The sequence below is a fragment of the Monocercomonoides exilis genome (assembly GCF_001643675.1).
Source record: "Monocercomonoides exilis strain PA203 chromosome Unknown scaffold28-1221067, whole genome shotgun sequence".
Taxonomy (NCBI): Eukaryota; Preaxostyla; order Oxymonadida; family Polymastigidae; genus Monocercomonoides; species Monocercomonoides exilis.
Window position 1 is genome coordinate 151,656 of NW_027150573.1, and position 18,060 is coordinate 169,715.

At 38.9% G+C, this 18,060-nt stretch overlaps 5 protein-coding genes across 5 annotated transcripts; 2 read left to right on the top strand and 3 right to left on the bottom strand.

Annotated features, from left to right (window-relative positions):
- Positions 1 to 10: 10 nt before the first annotated feature.
- Positions 11 to 1,394, top strand: MONOS_2685 (uncharacterized protein). The gene is made up of 2 exons (XM_067872622.1): positions 11 to 488; positions 537 to 1,394. The coding sequence occupies exons 1-2, from the start codon at positions 33 to 35 to the stop codon at positions 1,284 to 1,286; spliced, it is 1,206 nt and encodes a 401-aa protein (XP_067725566.1). The 5' UTR covers positions 11 to 32; the 3' UTR covers positions 1,287 to 1,394.
- On the bottom strand, positions 1,388 to 3,990 carry MONOS_2684 (uncharacterized protein; the record flags this gene model as incomplete). The annotated part of the gene is made up of 5 exons (XM_067872621.1): positions 1,388 to 1,532; positions 1,606 to 1,741; positions 1,937 to 2,077; positions 2,220 to 3,887; positions 3,962 to 3,990. 5 exons carry the CDS (start codon positions 3,988 to 3,990, stop codon positions 1,476 to 1,478), a joined length of 2,031 nt encoding a protein of 676 aa, XP_067725567.1. The 3' UTR covers positions 1,388 to 1,475.
- Positions 3,991 to 4,107: 117 nt separating this feature from the next.
- MONOS_2683 (WASH complex subunit CCDC53) lies at positions 4,108 to 5,222 on the top strand. Its single transcript, XM_067872620.1, has 4 exons — positions 4,108 to 4,206; positions 4,255 to 4,612; positions 4,697 to 4,778; positions 4,856 to 5,222. Exons 1-4 carry the CDS (start codon positions 4,135 to 4,137, stop codon positions 5,022 to 5,024), a joined length of 681 nt encoding a protein of 226 aa, XP_067725568.1. The 5' UTR covers positions 4,108 to 4,134; the 3' UTR covers positions 5,025 to 5,222.
- Positions 5,223 to 8,186: 2,964 nt separating this feature from the next.
- On the bottom strand, positions 8,187 to 9,449 carry MONOS_2682 (putative polyadenylate-binding protein 2). Its single transcript, XM_067872619.1, has 3 exons — positions 9,397 to 9,449; positions 9,253 to 9,346; positions 8,187 to 9,199 (listed from the first exon to the last, which is right to left on the bottom strand). Exons 1-3 carry the CDS (start codon positions 9,436 to 9,438, stop codon positions 8,439 to 8,441), a joined length of 897 nt encoding a protein of 298 aa, XP_067725569.1. The 5' UTR covers positions 9,439 to 9,449; the 3' UTR covers positions 8,187 to 8,438.
- A 63-nt stretch (positions 9,450 to 9,512) lies between these two features.
- Positions 9,513 to 17,837, bottom strand: MONOS_2681 (Vacuolar protein sorting 34A (Vps34A); the record flags this gene model as incomplete). The annotated part of the gene is made up of 8 exons (XM_067872618.1): positions 9,513 to 9,783; positions 9,922 to 10,086; positions 10,289 to 10,380; positions 10,585 to 10,742; positions 10,931 to 16,755; positions 16,922 to 17,528; positions 17,589 to 17,774; positions 17,827 to 17,837. 8 exons carry the CDS (start codon positions 17,835 to 17,837, stop codon positions 9,643 to 9,645), a joined length of 7,185 nt encoding a protein of 2,394 aa, XP_067725570.1. The 3' UTR covers positions 9,513 to 9,642.
- Positions 17,838 to 18,060: the final 223 nt, after the last annotated feature.

The window sequence follows — 18,060 nt, forward strand, 5'->3', positions numbered from 1 at the left end:
TAATATGATCACAGATTTTTGTTTTTTCAAAAATGGCAAACGTAATGGAAATTATAACTAGACTTGTGTTAATTCCTTCGCTTCTTTATTGTTCTCGAAATTTTTTTATTGCATCTCTACAAGTTCCTGAATCATCATCTCACTTTTTGTTAAATGTTATTCTTTTTTGTGTCTTGGCTATTTTCGAGCTAGCGTTATTTGTTTTAACGCTGAAGTTGAAGGGGAAAGCATGTACATCCAAAATTTTTCGGATATGCTCCACGATTGAGGAAGCAGCTTCAAAACTGTCTCTTTCAATCAGTCTATTAGGTTGTGTAAAATTGCTTCAAAGAATTTATTTCCCCACCGTCTTTTTAAAAAACACTTCAAACTTTGTGAGCAATCAATGCCTTCTGGAAATAATTCTGATTGATTTGCTAAATTCTGGATTATTCTCGTATCTTTTCGGAAATTTTTGCGAACAACAATTATTCGAAAATCGCAAAGAGGTTTGTCACGAATCCTTTTGATGGTACACTTATTTTTTATAATAAAAGCTTATTGAATGTTCAACATGTATCATTCAAATTATATTATTTTTAAGCACAGTTTGTAATATCCTCTTCAAACAAGACTTGAATCCAGCAAATCTATTTCCGTCTTTTCAAATTATATCATTAAATATTGCAGCTATCATTACTCAAGGAAACATTCACTATGCCGTTATTCTTTCTGTTATGATGACTTTTCCTTTTGCGGTATATTCATTAATGAGGATCAAAAAGATATGGATGAAGGAAATTGCATCTTCGAAGCGCTCTCAAAACAACTCGTCTGCGCAGGAGCCATCAATGCTGTATATCCAACGTCCATTTTTGCCAACACTTTTAACAGTTGTAATTGTCATCTTCACGTTTTTGACTGGATGTCTTTCGCTGATTGGAGTTAAAGCAGATGAAAATTCAAGAAAGGACATAATTGGAAATCCAATTATGAGTTTAATGGTAACTTTGTTGTGGCCTCTTGTTGCTGGTTTTATGTGGCTTTGGGTAGTTCGTTCTCCTCTTGCAACGTTTGATGAGGAACTGGCAAGAGAGGAAGAAGAGAAAGCTAAAAAAGAAAAGAAACCAGCATCAAAAAGAAAGAAAAATGGAAAAAAGGAAAAAGATTCAGAAGATGAAGATGAAGAGCAAAGCGAAACAGAAAATATTTCAAATAAAGAGAAAGGAAAAGCAAAGAAAAGTCCCTCTAAAGCGCCTTATGTTGTTATGAGTCTAATGCTTCTTCTGCCTTTTGTTTTGCAGTAAATGTCATCATTTATGTTTTGTTTTGTTTTGTTTGCTTTTTTTATTTCAAATTTAGAGATTCAGAGATTTAGAGATTTCGTGAGCAAATACAAAAATATTGTAAAAAAAGAATGTTTTTTTTTTTTCTCAAATTGAAAAATGAAAAAACAAAGAAAATGTTAATAAAATACAACAAAAAATCAGAAAAGTCTATTTTTGCCTTTCTTTGGATTTTTTCGATATAAGATCCTTGCACTCTTTGTATTTCTGGAAAATTGCATTTGATACATTCATTAAAGATGATCATCTCAATTACAATATAAAAAAGGAAAGAGCAAACCTGAAAAATTGAACCATCCAAATTTTGGTGCGTATAAAATCTATTCTGCAGCTTTTTTGCAGTCAAATGCGGAAAATACATAATTTGTGCCTTTTGGTAATTATGTTTCGTTCTGAGCAAAGCCCAAACAAGAAGACTTGACAAAGAAGATGGAAATAAACAGATTGTTACGTGATTCAAACATTAATAATTATGAGCATAAAGAAAATTAAAATTTTGAAATTGGAAGAAAAGAAAATCAGAAAGAAATTAGTAACAAATGAATTCGGCAAAAACTATTGTTGTCAAAGAGAAGGAAAAAAAAAGAAAGCTATTTCAGCGCTATGCATACTTATCTTGTTGAGGAAGAAGCAAGTTCCTGTCACTAGCTTTTTGTAAGTTTGTGGTTGTGACATCTCTCAAATCTGGAACTTTTTCACTGATTAATCCCAAAAGTCTCTTTGATTCTTGAAGAGTTTGTAAAGAAGTGGAACTATTAATATAGAAATTTTATACAAAAATTTTCGTTTGAAGTACAAAAATTCGTAATAAATGATTCAATAAAAAGACATTTAATGAATAAAGCAATAAGCATAATTCTCTTATTTTGATGTTTCATAAAAGAAAATGCAAACTTTTTCGCTGCATCAAGAACTGGATGGTCAAAGAAGCTGATTTTGCGTTCGATCGCTTCTTTCACTTGAAGTGTGGATTCAAATACAGGCTGAGTTGCTGTCTGACTGTCTGGTGGCGAATTTGAGGAAGCAGATCTTGCTGATGGAACGCCGGCTGCTGTGTAAGTTGAAGGAGTTGAACTAGAAAACGATGAAGAAGCATTTGTTGGAGGTGGAGAAGGAGTTGCAGAATAAGGTTGATTAGTGTTTTGTCCAAGGTAGTTTGGTTGAATAGGTTGAAATGCTGAAGTATAATTCATTGGCTGTGTTGAAGAAGAGCTTTGCTTTGAAAATAGTTGAGAAGTTTGTGTCTTCATTGAACAAAGATGATCAATCATGTAATTCACCTTTACGAGTAAACTGCGCAAATATTGAATTTGCTGAGAGCTTGCTGTTGTCATGCCGCCGCTTTCGTCAATTTCATCTTCTGAAAACTCATCTTCTTTATTTCCATCAATGCTGATGTTTCTTGTAACTCTGTTCATTGTTTTAACTCCATCTGAACGAATAGATTCTGTTTTCCCGTCAAAAGATGGTTGAGCTCCAGAATTCTCCATTCCCGTCTGGGGTGTCATGCCTGAAAAGCTCACTGCAGATGCTTGTGGAGCTAATGACTCAATTTGAGTCAGAATTCCTACTCGTAATTGAAGAAGCAGATGAACATGTCGCAGGAGCTGGGACCGAATACCGTCAATAAGTGCGATTGATAACGGCTGACGATAAAATACAGATGGGAGCAATTGAATAGGGGCCAGATGCCCTGACTGTGGAGGAGGTACTTCATATCCTTGGAAAGCGCTTTGATGGAAATAATTCTCAGTCATCGAAGGAGCAGAAAGTTCTGGTGGCAATGTTAATTGATGATCGATAGGAAGCGATCCGCGTTGAGCCTCTGGTGAGACTGTAAGTGTTTGAAAAGAAAACGATGGGTCTTCATGCACCCCTTCTATTCCAAGTGCTGATGGATTAATTGGTTGCTGAAATAACGGAAAACCAACAAGTTCAGATTGTACAATTCTTCTGCGAGATTTTTTCACCAGCGCATCACCTCTCTGCAAGGCAAGAAGTTCTTCTTTTGGTATAAGAGCAGATCTTCCCTTTTTGTATTCAAATGGATCTTCCTTTTCCTTTGCCCAATCATTATTATAATCATAATCGTCATCCTCATCATCGTCTTCGTCTTCATCAAATGGTTCATCTACTATTGCATGAATTGCATCTCCTTGTTGTTTTTGTGGCGAAGCATGCTCGTTAGAATGAATCAGTCCAAGTAAAGTTGGTGACACTCTTGGTCTTTCCATCTCAGGGTAATCTTCATTGTCGTCTTCAACTTCGTTTTCTTCTTCTGATTCAGATTCTCTATCTAGATCATCAAATATGCCCTCTCCTTCATGAAAGTTATCTGCGTTGAATTCAATTTGAGTGGGTTTTCTATCAAGAATGTCGATTTGTCCAGTCGAAACATCATTTTCTTCTTTCATTACAGCCTTTCCTGCAATAAGTCTTTGAGGCTTCAGTCTTTGAGCAGCAAACTGTCTTGAAGCATGACTATATTGCTGAACGATATGAGTCTGTTCAAAAGCAGTTGTATCTTCATCTGAGAGTTCTTCAAAATTAGCTTCATCCAAACTAATATAAAAAAATAATTTGTTATATTTTATAAGCTACTAACTCTTTTTATATTCAAATAAATCGTACAAAACTTAAATTGTTTTGAATCAATTGTCGTCATAAGTTATTAAGGGTATTTTTTAACACTTGTGGAATATTTAATCTTATTGAATCAGATTGGTTTTTGTAAACCACTAATATTATGTTTGATGTATTTCGAAAAAAATATTTTATGGATATCAGTGATCTCTTTTTTTCTTTGTTGATGTCTACGGCTTTTTCTTCAAATGCCAATCAACCAGATTTAACAAAAGTTGAATCTGCTCCAATAGAAAAGGTATTTTTTTCTTTTCAATTGTTTGATGACTTTACTAAAAATTTTTAGGTGATCGTTCATTTCAACAATTTCATAATAAGCACTACACATCATTTAAATAAATTCATTTCAACATGTGATCAAAAATTATCTGATGTGTCCACTAGAATTTATCGAATTGAGGCTACACTCGCAAATCTTGAAAAGAAACTTGCTTCAATTCCTGATTCAACGCTTTCAGCACCTCCTCCATCAGCTGCTCCTCCAACTACTTCTGCAGCTGTTCCACAAGCTCCACCTCTTCCTGATGGTTCAACTATTCCACCTCCTCCAGCTCTGCCAACTGGTGCTCCAAATGTACCAATGGCTCCTCCACTTCCAGGAGCTCCAGTTGAAGCACCACCAGTAGAAGCTGCTCCTCCAGAAGGTTTTCTATTATTTTAATTAATTATTATGTGATTGTTTTATTTGTTTATTTATAAAAAAAATTTCAAAAAAAATTTTTTATAAGATCCTTATCCACTGGTCTTCGCGCGCCCTTATAAGACATATTACACTATGCTAAAAGTTAAAATACCTGCACCAGCAGTACGGTATGATAAAATATCAGTCTTTTTCTTTTTTATCAGAAATTTACCGATGTATTTATGAATTTTTGTTTAACTAACAGAATGAAAGCATTAGGAGCTGGAGAAGATATGGATGAATTCGACGAATTTGTAAAGCAAGTTCAAAAGAAATTCCCAGGAGGATCTTTACCTCCTCACCCATTGGAAGACGATGATAATGGAGGAGATGATGATTCAGGAGATGATGATGATGATGATGATGAAACGTAGAACTAATTTTTTATCTGTGAAAATAGCTGATATTTTTAATATCATGAGAAATTGCTAGTATTTTTATTTTTAAAGTCTTATTTCATTTTTTAATTACTTTTTTTATTTATGTTTTTTCTTTCCTGAGTTATCCTCACTTCAACTTTACTCTGTCAAATGAAATAAGAGGTAAATAAAAATGTTTTATTGAATCTGAAATTGCGAACTTGTGTCAGATTTCTTAATATTCTTTTAACTGGAACATATCAAAAGAGTGATTTCATATTCAGACAATTTTTTTGATATCAGAAAAATGAATGTATTTTTTTGTTTTTGCAATTGTACTCTTTTAATTTCAATTTTTAATTTTTGTTTTTGTTTTGTTTTGTTTTGTCAAAATTCCTTTTGCAATGTTTCGTTTTTTGGCAGATGAAAACAAATATGGGTGAATTTTTTTGAAAAGTTCCTTTTGTTTAATTTTCAAACAAAGAAAAAATTTCATATTTTCATCATATTTCTGTTTTCACTCACGAAATCACACCCAAACGGATAAAATAACTTTAACAAGGATTTATTTCCATGACAGCAAAATTTGGTGAGTGGGAACAGAAATTTGATCGAAATATAAAATTTTTATTTTATTAGAAAATTAAACAAAAGGAACTTTTCAAAAAAAATTTGACATATGTGTGGATATTTTTTGATCATATTTTTCAAAATAAAAATACTAATTTATAGTTCACAACCTATTCTATGAAATTTCAACATTCTTGTTGAATATCATCTTTTTCCTTCATCTGTTCTGTTGAAAATGATTACAACCAGCAGACTATTTGTGTGATTATTTTTGAAATAATATTTTTTCTTGCAAAAATTACACATTGAAATTATGAATTAACTTTAATTTTTTGTGCACTGAATAGAGATTCAGCTAATTAAAGTCATTTTTGTCTTTCTTTCATATCAAACATAGGCTCAAAAAAAGATTTTTCAATACATCATCCATTTGAGGAAATTTTTCTTTTTTCAAACTTAAAGTTCACATTAATAAACTCTTCTTTAAAGGTTTGTTTACATAAATAATCATTTATTTCATTAATAATTGTCATTCAAATGACTGAATTAGAGGAAATAATGCATTCACTGAAATAATTATGAGTTATTTACATCTGGGGCTATATATTTTGCTTCAGGGATTTTCGTTGAAAAATTATGCACTTTTCATTAGCTTTTTTATGTCAAAAAACACAATAAAAATTGGACCATTTTTTGACATTCGTGAAATGACACAAAACATTTTGTTATCGTTTCGACAATGCCTGTTTAAGGAAATTAAAATATAATTTATTTTTAAATTTGAGAAAGTGAAAAAAATTTATGAAAAAAGCAATTTTTTGTGCTATGTGCAAAAAAGCTTGAAAGTCTTTATTTTCCCCCATATTTTCCCCCAAATAAATAATTCAGCTTCATATTGTGACAAAAAACACATAAAATTTTATTGAAAATATTCCACTGCTAGGTTTTCTCTATAGCTGTGTATAGAAAAAATTAATCCCTTTTCCTTCTTTTCTTTTCACTCATCATTAACAGTCATTTCAAAATAAACTTTCATTTTTGTTTTATTAAATATAAGTAATTAATATTACTATATACATAAAGAATAACAAATTTCTGTTTCATATTGTTTAATTTAATTCAAACTTTTTGAAAAGTGCCGAATGTTAAAATTTCTGAGTTAATGAAATCTAACTTTACATCATGAATATTTACAATTGATGTGTTAAACGTCGCATTCAAAGAATATTGGACAATACAAAATACTGAAGGTACAATGATTTTCATAAAAATCAAAATTTGCTAAACAATTGAAAGAATTCTCAAAAAAAAGAAAATACTCCATAAACTTGAAAATCAAACATTTGCAAGTTTTCATCAATAATAATCCAATTAAAAATATATTTGTTAAGATAGGATTTTTGCAAACGAATGCAATATTTTATTTTATAGTTGTGATTGCTTTTATATAACATCAAATAAAATTTAATAAAATTGATCAAAAATTCTGATAATTATAGTAAGTTTCATAATAGGCGGACACTTTCCTAATGGCCGGACAGCAGCCTTTTCTCAGCAGCTAATGATTGTTGAATTAAGATCTTTTCCCACATCACTTGTCAGGTGAATATGAGTCCATGCAGTTTGCCAAGAATGAAGAATTCTTGAGCATTCATTTTTTAAAAATAAATTTTGTTTTTCGGAGAAATTCGGAGTAATTAGTTTTTCCGAATTTCTCCGAAAAACAAAATTTATTTTTAAAAAATGAATGCTCAAGAATTCTTCATTCTTGGCAAACTGCATGGACTCATATTCACCTGACAAGTGATGTGGGAAAAGATCTTAATTCAACAATCATTAGCTGCTGAGAAAAGGCTGCTGTCCGGCCATTAGGAAAGTGTCCGCCTATTATGAAAGTTACTATATGCTTTATCTTAACCTCTTCAAAAAATTTTTAACAATTTCTCAAAATCGAAAAATTTATATTTTAATATTAAAAAATTTAAATTGTGCTTAAATATCAAACTTAAAAGTTCTCATTTAAAAAAAAAAAATACAAAAAAAAAAAAATAATTTTTTAGAAAAAATATCTGCTAACAAATTCACAGAAAACTAATAGATGAACATACTCAACGTGCACATAATGAAAAATTACAGGATCTCAATTACATTTTCAAATAATTGTATTTTTAATTCAATGTTAGAATTAAATTGCCTCAAAAATTGCAGAAATAAAATTATCGTGCGTCAAAGTCAATTTCTTTCATAATATTCTGAAAGATATGCCGTAAACAATATCGAATGTTTCTTCAATTCAAAGCTCGATATGCAATTCAAATGTCGATTTTTTCAAAGGAATATTTCACTTGGTTGACAATCTTTCATGTATCTTTAACTTGCGAAATTGGCGCACAACATAATAAATATCAGCGCAAGCACCATTACATTCCTAAATTGATAACATACATGAAAAAATTACGATTGAAAGAATAGTCAGAAATTAATTTATCAAAAACAAAAAAAATTTCAAAACAACACAAAAATTGTTCATTTACATTTTCAATGATTTTTTTTTAAATTTTTTTTAGTTCTTTCTTTTTATTTTTATTATTATTATTGATATTATTGTTTGTTTATTTTTTTTTCCGTTTTTTATTATATTTTATAAGTCAATTAAAAAATATTGAAATGTATTTTTTATGTAATATTATTATCAAAACAATTATTTATCTTTTAAGTAGATTCATTTTGTTCTTTTATTGATTCTCTCTGTTTATTATTTATTCAATATTTCATACCATTATTTCCAATGTTCACATATCTGTTAACAATTCATGAATTATTGTAGATGTTCCGAATAGATTACATATCTAAATCATTTTATTGCGTGTGCTGCGTTATTGAAGCTGAAAACAACCCTGATGGATTTGAAGCTTGAGGTAACTGAACATTAGAAAAAGTTGAAGGCTGTGAAGGCATAACTGGCGTTGTAAAAGGCGGAATTTGCATCTGTTGTTGTGGAGGAGTTGGCTGTAAAGGTTGTAATTGCTGTTGAGGTTGCATTCCACCCATTTGTTGAGCCATCATTTCTCCGCCTTCTTCCATTCCCATCCCCATCGGCATTCCAGGTCCTATTGGCATTCCTCTTCCTCTTATTCTTCCACGTCCCCCTCTACCTCTACCCATATAAGGCATCATTTGCATTGAACTTAGAAATTTCCCCATTCCTCCTCTTCCTGGTGGTGCAACCATAATAATCATTGGTTGCATTCCTCCTCTTCCACGTCCTCTTCCTCTCATTCCCATCATTCCCATTCCACCAAATCCTCCACGAGCTCCTCTCATCTGCCTATTATATCCTGGAATATTTGTTCTTTTTGGTAAAATTTTTATTTCCCTGTTATGAAGTTTATGGCCATTGAGCGCCATGCTTGCCTGAACAGATTCTGGATCTTGATACTGCACATAAGCGCAACCTTTTGGATGACCAGCCTTGTTTGTAAGAATAGTTATTTTTGCAATTGCACCATAAGGCAAAAAAAGTTGTCCAAGCTCTTCTTCGGTTGTTGAATAATCAACATTTCCGATGAAGATTGATCGTGCATCAGCTTCTTGTTGAGCAACAGAAGTGGGATCTTCAGCTGTAAAACGAAATATAAAATAAAAAAGAAAGCAAAATGAAAAATAAAAATACTTGTCATTGGTGTTGCTTCTTCTGACTGTTGAAATTGTTGTATTTTCATTGATTCAGCATCCATTGAATCGAATTGCCCTTCAAAACTTGGCACCTGATAAAAAATATCAATAAAATTTAAAAACAAAGATATATATTGCAAACTTGGACATCTGATGGTTGCTGAATTTGTTGCTGTTGATCCATTTTTGATCTTTGGTATTATCTATAAATCATTATCAAAATTTAAAATTTGTGGTAATTTTTGAAAAACGATAAAATATAATTTAACTCGTATTGAGAACGTGAAATAATTTAATGTAAGTGAAATGAAAAAAAGGAAAAAAGAAAGCAAAACTAATACACTCGCAAAGAAATGAAGGAAATAATTACAATAAAGATCCATCTAACTTATGCTCTGAAAGACTGAGCAATACGATGGAATATATCAACAAAGCCAGGGATGACGGCAGACGCACTTTCCTTGATCTTCAACAAAATATGGTTGTTAGCTTCAGCTTCGCTCATTTCAAAGTTCATTTTATTTTTAACCTGAATAAAATAAAAAGTTTGAAGGAAAAATTATGAGTCAAATGCAAAAGCGAAAGGAAAACGCATAAGATGAAAAATAAATCGAACCAAGGTTCAAAAAAAATAAAATTCAAATAATTCAAAGGACATTAACAATACCGATAGAATTCCTGATTCGTTCTTTAAATCAGGAATGTTGGCGTGTCGCATCATCCGAAAGAGGGTGATGATGAGATTGGCGCATTTCCGGCGCAAAATGGAGTATGCCTCGCAGCAATAGCTCATGAAGCTCTGGAAGTATTCAGAGTCTCCGCCTTGCATCAGCTGTGAGAGAGAGAGAGAGAGAGAGAGAGAAAGAAAGAAGAAAGAAAGAAAGAAATAGAGAGAGAAAGAAATAGATAGATAGAAGATAGATAGAGATAGAGAAAAAGAAGCATAAACGTTGATAAGGATAAGATCAATTGAAAATAAAAAAAAAAAAAAAACGAAAACAAAAAGTATTCGTCAACTTATCTCTTCAGCACACGTCAATCATTTCTTTGCTCAGTTTCATTGGAGGCGGACGCACTTTTGGATCGTGCCCCAAAAAGAACCCAAAGTCGATGTGGAAAAGATGCCCTGAAAATGAAAGAAGGAAAAAAAGGAGATGAAAAAGAGGTTGATAATTTGACACAATTCAAAAGTTTTTCAAAAGCAGTTCAAAACAGTTAAATTTTCAAGTTTCAATTGACATTCAAAAAAAAAAAAATTCAACCCTCTCTCCAAAAGAAATTTATTTATTTATTTAATTCCTTCCTCTCCCCTCCTTTCCTTTCCTCAAACCTTCATCTGTCAGCAGCAGATTGTCTAAATGTCGATCACCAACACCCATGATGTATGTGATCACCCCATAGCCAGCACAGCTCCTCACAAAGTTCTCCAAAATGACTGGCTTGAACTTGTATGGCGTGGTTGAGTCAGGAGCGATCTTGCGGAAGTATCTGAGATAGAAGAAGAAGAAGAAGAAGAAGAAGAAGAAGAGAAGATGGAAGAAGAAGAATTATTGGTAGAGGAAATAGAAAATATATTGAGAAAGAAAATAAGAAAGAATATTTATACAAAAATGTTTAACAACCAAAATATTCATAAATAAAAAAATGAAAATAAAATAAAATAAAATAAAGCAAACGCTGCCAAGCTGCCGTGTGTCTTCAGGATCGAGTCGATCGACTGCGACGGCACAAACTCGACCAGCCCTCTCGGCGGCTTCGACGAAAACGCCATCACTTTGTACGGCTTCATCCTCAGGTCCAAATTCTCCTCTTTCAGCGTCTTGTCAAAGATAGACACAATCTGAAGCGAAAGCATGTCTTGCCTCACATCATCGTTCGACTTGAAGATGAAGCGGTGGTTGGGCGCAGGAAGCGGGTCGGGAAGCATAAACGCAGAGAAAGTGGCAGCGGAGGTGGTGGTGAAGGGCAAAGACGGAGGAGCTTGTGGAGGGAGATGGTGAGATGTAGAAGAAGAAGAAGATGATGATGATGTAGAAGCGGTTGTGGAATTAGGATTGGTATTGGAAGAAGAAGAAGAAGATGTGGTTGTGTTAGCAGAAAGTGCAAGAGAAGCAGACGGAGGTGACAGAGTGGGATTTGAGGGTGATGTGGATGAGAGAGAGGGAGGTGGGTGTGGTGCACCTGACTGCGACAAAGCCGGCTGTTCAGAAGACAACACATTCGAAACAGCAACTTCTGCTGCTGCTGGCTCTGCTTCAACATCTGCTTCTGGTTCTGCCCCTTCATCTGCCCCTTCATCTGCCCCTTCCTCTCCCTCTGCCCCATCTCCTGCTGCAGCATCTGGCTCTTCCTCTTCCTCTTCCTCTTCTTCCTCCTCGTCGTTGTCTGCCTCTTTCTTCCCTTTGTAACCCCGCTGCGATGCTTCCAACAGCAAGTCATCCAAATCTGACGGAGGACGCGTCACACTCAGCCGATGCGGCCTTTCACTAATTTCCTTCACAACATTCTCTTCGGATGATCCTGTTGAGCTTGTAAGTGTATTCATTGACATATTTTTACCTTCTCCTTTTGCCTGAGCTTCACCCTGCGGATTTCGACTGCCTGCTCCTCTGCTTCCAGTCTGCACAGAAAAAGAATTAGAAGCAGCACCAGAAACAGAAGCAGCTGTTGCATTCATCATTGCATTACTTCCATCATTAACCCCTCCTCCTCCTCCACTTCCTCCGTTTGTTCCTGCTGCTTGCTTCGCAGCCATCTGGCTCTGTGCTGCAGCCTTCATCGACTTCAGCTCCAGCTCCTTTCTTCTCATCTCCTTCTTCGACAGGCGCGTGGGCTGCGGCTTGCTCTCTTCTTCCTTCAGAATCTTCGCCATGATCGAGTCTGGGTCTTCGTCATACAGCATCCTGTGGTGTGGATAAGAAGACGTTGAAACAGTGTAGAATGGCAACTGCACCGGCTGCACCTTCGATTTGTAGACACTCAGCTTCTGGCTGTAGAAGAAGATGGAGAAATACGAAGGATTCACGGGCGAGGGGAACGGGTGGTTCATGCTGAAGAACTTCTCACTGATGGCTCTTAAGTGGCTGATTTTCTGCGTCCGCTTCAGCTTCACCACAGAATCGAACTCAGCCGAGATCGTCTCAAAGAAGACGCGCTGCCGGAACGCGTAGACGAGGTACAGCGGCTGCTCCTGCCGCATCTTCTCCAGCAAGGCACGCATCAGCAGCGTGGCCTGCTCGTGCAGCAGACTCTCTTCCACAAGCATGTGGATGAGCCAGAAGAGAGGAATAAACAACTCGAGGTTTTGCGTCGCCCGCGAGAACAAGAGCGTTGCCAGCGGCGCGTCCCGGTCGAACTGCGCATAGAGCGAGGTGATGTAGGCGTGTGTGATGGAAGCAGAGGGAAGGGAAGGATACAGCAGCATCTCCTGCCGCTCTCCATACACATCTGCCCCGTCCCACTCTCCTCCTCCTCCTCCTCCTCTTTGTGGCCACACAAGCCCCGCCTCTTCGCCCAGGTAGTTCTCAGCCCCTCTCCGCACCAGATACTCCGTCACTTCGCCTGCCATCTCGTTGTACGCTGACAGCTGCGCATTCGCATCGCCGCTCAGCTGAAACGCCCCTTCGCCGTCCGCCGCGTGCTGCCCGCCGCTCGGCAGCCGTTCTGCTCTTTCTGCTCTTCCAGCTTCCCTCTGCTTCCTTTTAATCCCGTCTTTCTCGCTTCCTGGCTGCATCCCCATCGACTCTCCTTCTTTCATCCCTGCTATTCCTCCTCCTGTTGTTGCTCCCATTCCTCCAACTCCACCAACTCCTCCTGATGCTCCTCCTCCTCCTCCTCCCGCCATCTGCTCTCTTCCTCTTCCTTCTCTCTGTCCTCTCCCTGTCGCAAGCACCTGTCCTGACGTGCATCCATCGCCTGCATTCCCCACAAGCGCACTGCCTTCTCTGATCCTCCGGTGCCTTCCACCAGCAAGCAAGCTGTCGTTGTCAAACAGATCTTCATCATCTCCATCATCATCATCATCATCTTCGTCTTCATTGTCATCATCATTGTCATCTGCCTCCGATTTTCCCTCTCTTTCCTCTTCATCTTCGTCTTCGCTGCGCCTTTTCCTCCTTTTTGAGACTCTCTTTTCACTCGATTTCTCTCCGTCTGATTGATTCTGCTGTGAGTCGTTGTTGTCCTCTTCGGAATCTGAGAAAAACGCAGATGGCTGAAACTCTTTCTTCTTCGGCTTCTTCCTCCGCTTCCTTCTTCGCCTATCTCTTTCTCTTTTTGCATCGTTGTTGCCTTCTTCTTCATCCACCACAACTGCTCCTCCTTCTTTCCCTTCTTCTCCTTTCTCTCCTTTCTCTTTCCCAATCATTTGTTCTGCTGCTTTATCTGCTGTTTGATTCTGCATTGATTGTGTACTTTGTATGTTTGCTTCCTTTGCTCCTTCTTTGTGCGCCTGAGGCTGTTCTTCTTCTTCATACTCAAACTCTTCTTCTTCCTCGTCTTCTTCTTCGTATTCAGATACTTCAATCACCTCAATTCGCTCTGTGCCCGCAGGAAGCTCCATATTTTGCCTGATTTCTGCATTTTCTGTTCCATTTTGATTTGCCGTTGAATTCACTTGTGTTACATTCTGTGATGCATTCAATGTCTTTTTTGTCCCACGTACTCCTCCCTCTCCTCCTTCCCCTCTTCCTCCTTCTCCCTCTCCTCCTTCTCCCCCTTTTTCCACCATCTGCCCAACTGCTGGCTGTGTCTGGTAAACGGGTGTTCTGCTGCTATACTGCTGTGATTGTGTCTGCGATTGTGTTTGCGATTGAGACGGTGAAGGCGTCTTCAGTTTTGCTGACAGCTCTGCCGAGGAAGTTGTGTATGTGCTGCCATATTCGCTCCCACTCGACCTGCTTGCTCCTCCGCCGTCTTCATCATTCGAGTCATAATTGGAGAGATCGGAGTCGCTGTATGAAGAAGAAGAAGAAGAGGAAGAGGAAGCAGAAGCAGAAGAGGAGGAATAACCACCAGAAGAGGAAGAATTAGACGAGGAGTAGCGAGATGAATCTTCATCTGACGAGTAATAGCCAGACGAGCCACTTTCGCTGAAGCTGCTGCCAAACTCGTCTGACGTATACTCACTGCATGTCTCTCCTTCATCTTCATCCTCGTCCTCCTCTTCCTCAAAATCCTCCGACGAGTTCATTCTCTCTTCATCTCCTTCATCTCCCTCATCCTCATCGTCCTGGAACAGCTCATCTGCCAGCTTCGGCGGCTCCTCTTCGTTGTTGTCGTCGGTGCTCAGCAGGTCAAACAGCTGCACCAGCCCTTCCTCTTGCTCACTTTTTCTTATCTGCGTCTGCTCCACTTTTTTCCCCGGCTGTACTGCTTGCCCTGCTTTCCCTTTCTTCTCCGTCCTCCTTCCACTCCCCATCCCCATCCCGCTTCCATTTCCTCCTCCTCCTCCTCCTCCACTTCCTCCTCCCACACCACCACTGCCCCCCTCTCCCCCTCCTCCTCCTCCTCCTCTATTTCCACTGGCTCCTTCTTTCTCATTCAAGTTGCCATTCCCCTGTGACAAATAGCTCTTGTTCATCGAAGATGTCTTCACGTGCCGTTTTCCTCCGTGTCTTCTGTGTGTGTGGTGATGTCTTCTGCTTCTGCTTCTGCTTCGACTTCTGTATCGTTTGTGAGGAGTCTGCTGCACGCCAACTGGCTGGCTGTTCAGTGCAATAGCAGAAGAAGTGGCTGAAGAAGAAGAAGAAGCAGCAACAGGCATAGCAGGCAAACGAGGTTCCTCCGTCCTTCCTGCCTGTGGCTGTGCTTCTTCGTCCTCTTCGTATTCCTGCTCATCCTCATCCTCTTCCTCCCACTCGTACTCTTCCTCTTCCTCTCCTCCTCCTCCGCTTCCTTGCTGTCCAACCTGCCCTTCTCTTTGCACGCCTTGTTGTTGCTGCTGCTGCTGTTGATTCAACGAACTTCCAGAAGAATATGTCAAAGAAGGCGATACATTCGCCAAGTTGGCTGTGTCTGGCGCTGAAAAAGCAGGTGCATGCGAACTGGAGAACTGGCTGTCTTCGGCACTCGGCATTGAGCCATCCTGTGGCTGTGGCTGTGGGTGTGATTGCTGCGATGACTGCTGCTGTTGCTGAAGTGACTGTTGTGTGTGCCCCAGCTGATCAGTTGCAGATGGAAGTGCAGTCGGAATCACCACGTTCCTTCCAGCTGCGCCTGAAGCTGGTGAGCCATCTGGAGACACTGAAGAAGCAGGGGTCGATGCAGACGACGCTGCTACTGCCACTGCTGCTGCGGCTGTTGAAGTGCCACTCCAATTCTGCCCGTTTTGTGATGTGTTCGACGCAACTGAACGTGCAGGTGTTGCGGCGGGTGATGGGGTGCCTTGTCTCCCTCCGCCGCTTCCTCTGCGTGCTGCGTCCAATTGAGTGGGCTCTGCCATATCGTCCTGCTTTGTCAGCACAGCCTCCTGCTTCAGATAAGGCTCATTGATGCGATACTGTTGCTGCTGCTGTTGCTGTTGTTGATCAAATCCCTGCTTTATCCCACTCCCACTCCCATGTCTGTGTCTATGATGTCTGCCATGTCCATGATGTTGTCTACCATGTTGATGATGGCGATGATGGCGATGATGATGATGATTACGATGGCGATGGCGCCTTCGCCGTTCCTGCGACCCCTTCCTGCGCCTGTGTCTTGCCCCGTGTCTGTGCCTGTACCCGTCCTCCGAGTCAATCGAGCCGCGTCTGCCGTACTTGCCGCGCTGTCTGCCTCTTCTCCCGCCTGCTGACTGCGAGTCCGCCAGGTTGTCGCACAGCAGCGACTGCACCAGCTGCGGCAGGAGCTCAATCAAATCGTCGTCGGCCAGGCGCGCCAGGTGTGCTGTGGCGTACACCCGCACGAACGGGTGGGTCTCGGCGACGTCTGTCGACACAAGCTCCAGCAGGCACCAGAGCGAAGGAGACTCCCAGCGGCGCAGGAAGTCTATCGCCTCGAGCCGCATCTTCTTCGAGCGCCAGTTCACCGACTGCACAAAGCGGTACAGCAGCGACGGGTACTTGATGGCTGTTGCACGGTTCACCCAGATCGCCCGGCGCTGGGTCTCGTTGATACCTTCAGTGGGGGGCAGGTTGCTGAGGTAGTGCAGCTGTTTCAGGTTGTTCTCAGAGGCAAAGGCCTGCGAGGGAGGGACAGAGGTGATGCCGAGGGACTCTGCCAGCCGCAGCGTGGGGAGGTCGAGACAGAGCCGGCCTTCGCCGTCCATGTTGGGCGAGGCAGCGACGGAGTGGATACCCGGACGCCGCTGGGAAGAAGAGGGGGGGATCGGAATGGCAAAGGACTGGTAGCTCATAACCACCCCGGCAGAGGGTGTGGGTGTGGATAAGGAGGAGAGGAGTGCGCGGTCGGAGAAAAGGAGAGAGGCGGGGGAGTAATAATCATAGAATGTGGGGGTCATTTCGATTTCGAGAGAAATCACCTCAACTTCTATTTTGGGGATTTCCTATTAAAATTGAAATGAAATGAAAAGAATATAAAAATTATATATTGGTTGTTGATTATGTATGTTGTTTAATAAGGATGAGTTCACATCAAAATAAGCAAACAATGTTTAATCAAATTTGCAACAAAAATTGAATTACGCCAATTATTAGAAACAAATTGCACACTTGATGAATCGCTTCCATTGCCTTGTCCACTCCATCGTCCATCCACGAAACACGCGGAATAAAACGTGGAGCTGAAACGATTGCCAAAGGAGATATTGTCAACTGTGGCGCGGCTTGGCGATGAGCACCATAACCTCTCTCGCCTTCTTTCTTGACTTTCGGCTCTTTTATTGCTGCTCCAAGATCAAAAGGCGAAACTGATGGATGAGTTCCATCACCCCATACAGGGTGCCCTCCTTCGTCTCTAATTTCTTTCAATTTAGCATGACGAAGAGTAGGATTTAGTAACATAAGCTCATGCTTTGTTGTTATAAAAGATGAAGCCGACCAAGGAAGACGTTTCGCAACTTGAACTTTATAATCATTGAAAAATGGTTTTGGTGGAAGTGGAATTTGAGACTTTGAAAATGTTGAAGTTGTGACAGGAACAAGAGGGACATGTTTAACACCCATACGAGGCCTTCCTGTTCGGGAGAAAAGAGGTAAGGTTGTTGTTGCAATTGGCATAATCGTTCTTGGTCCGGTACAAGTCCAAATTGTAATAACTATTCCTGAATCAGTTGGAAATACTCGATCTGGATGAGGGAAATCTACGACATTCATTAACCTTATTTCAAAAAATTTGAAATAATTAATCACACAAAACTCACTTTATGAATAATCAAACCTAAACGTGTTTCTTGGATAATACGAATAAAATGGACTTAAATATGGTATAGATGTTTGCTTGCCATTGCAGTATAAAGTTGCTGAAATGCAAAAATCAAGTGAAGATTCGTTAGATAACGTTGTTGCATCAAAACAACGTGCTAAAGAAAGGAACACTGACGGAGGCTGAACAACCAATGAGCGTCTACATATAAATAATTTCTTTTAAACTATGCAAATTATAAGCACAATCACACATTGTCAGCATCAGGCAACGAAAAAGAAATAAAAAAGTAAAAGATTATGGGAAATAAAGTTATAGACAAGTCTCATGTTTCTTTTAAAGCACTTTTTTTGTTTTTCAAATAAAACAAATAAATAAAATGGAAAAGAAAATGTACAAAAAAAATAATGAATTATGAAAAAAATAAAGAATAATTTGTTTTGGAAACATGAAGATGCTGTAAAGCTTTCATTGGCAAATGATAGTT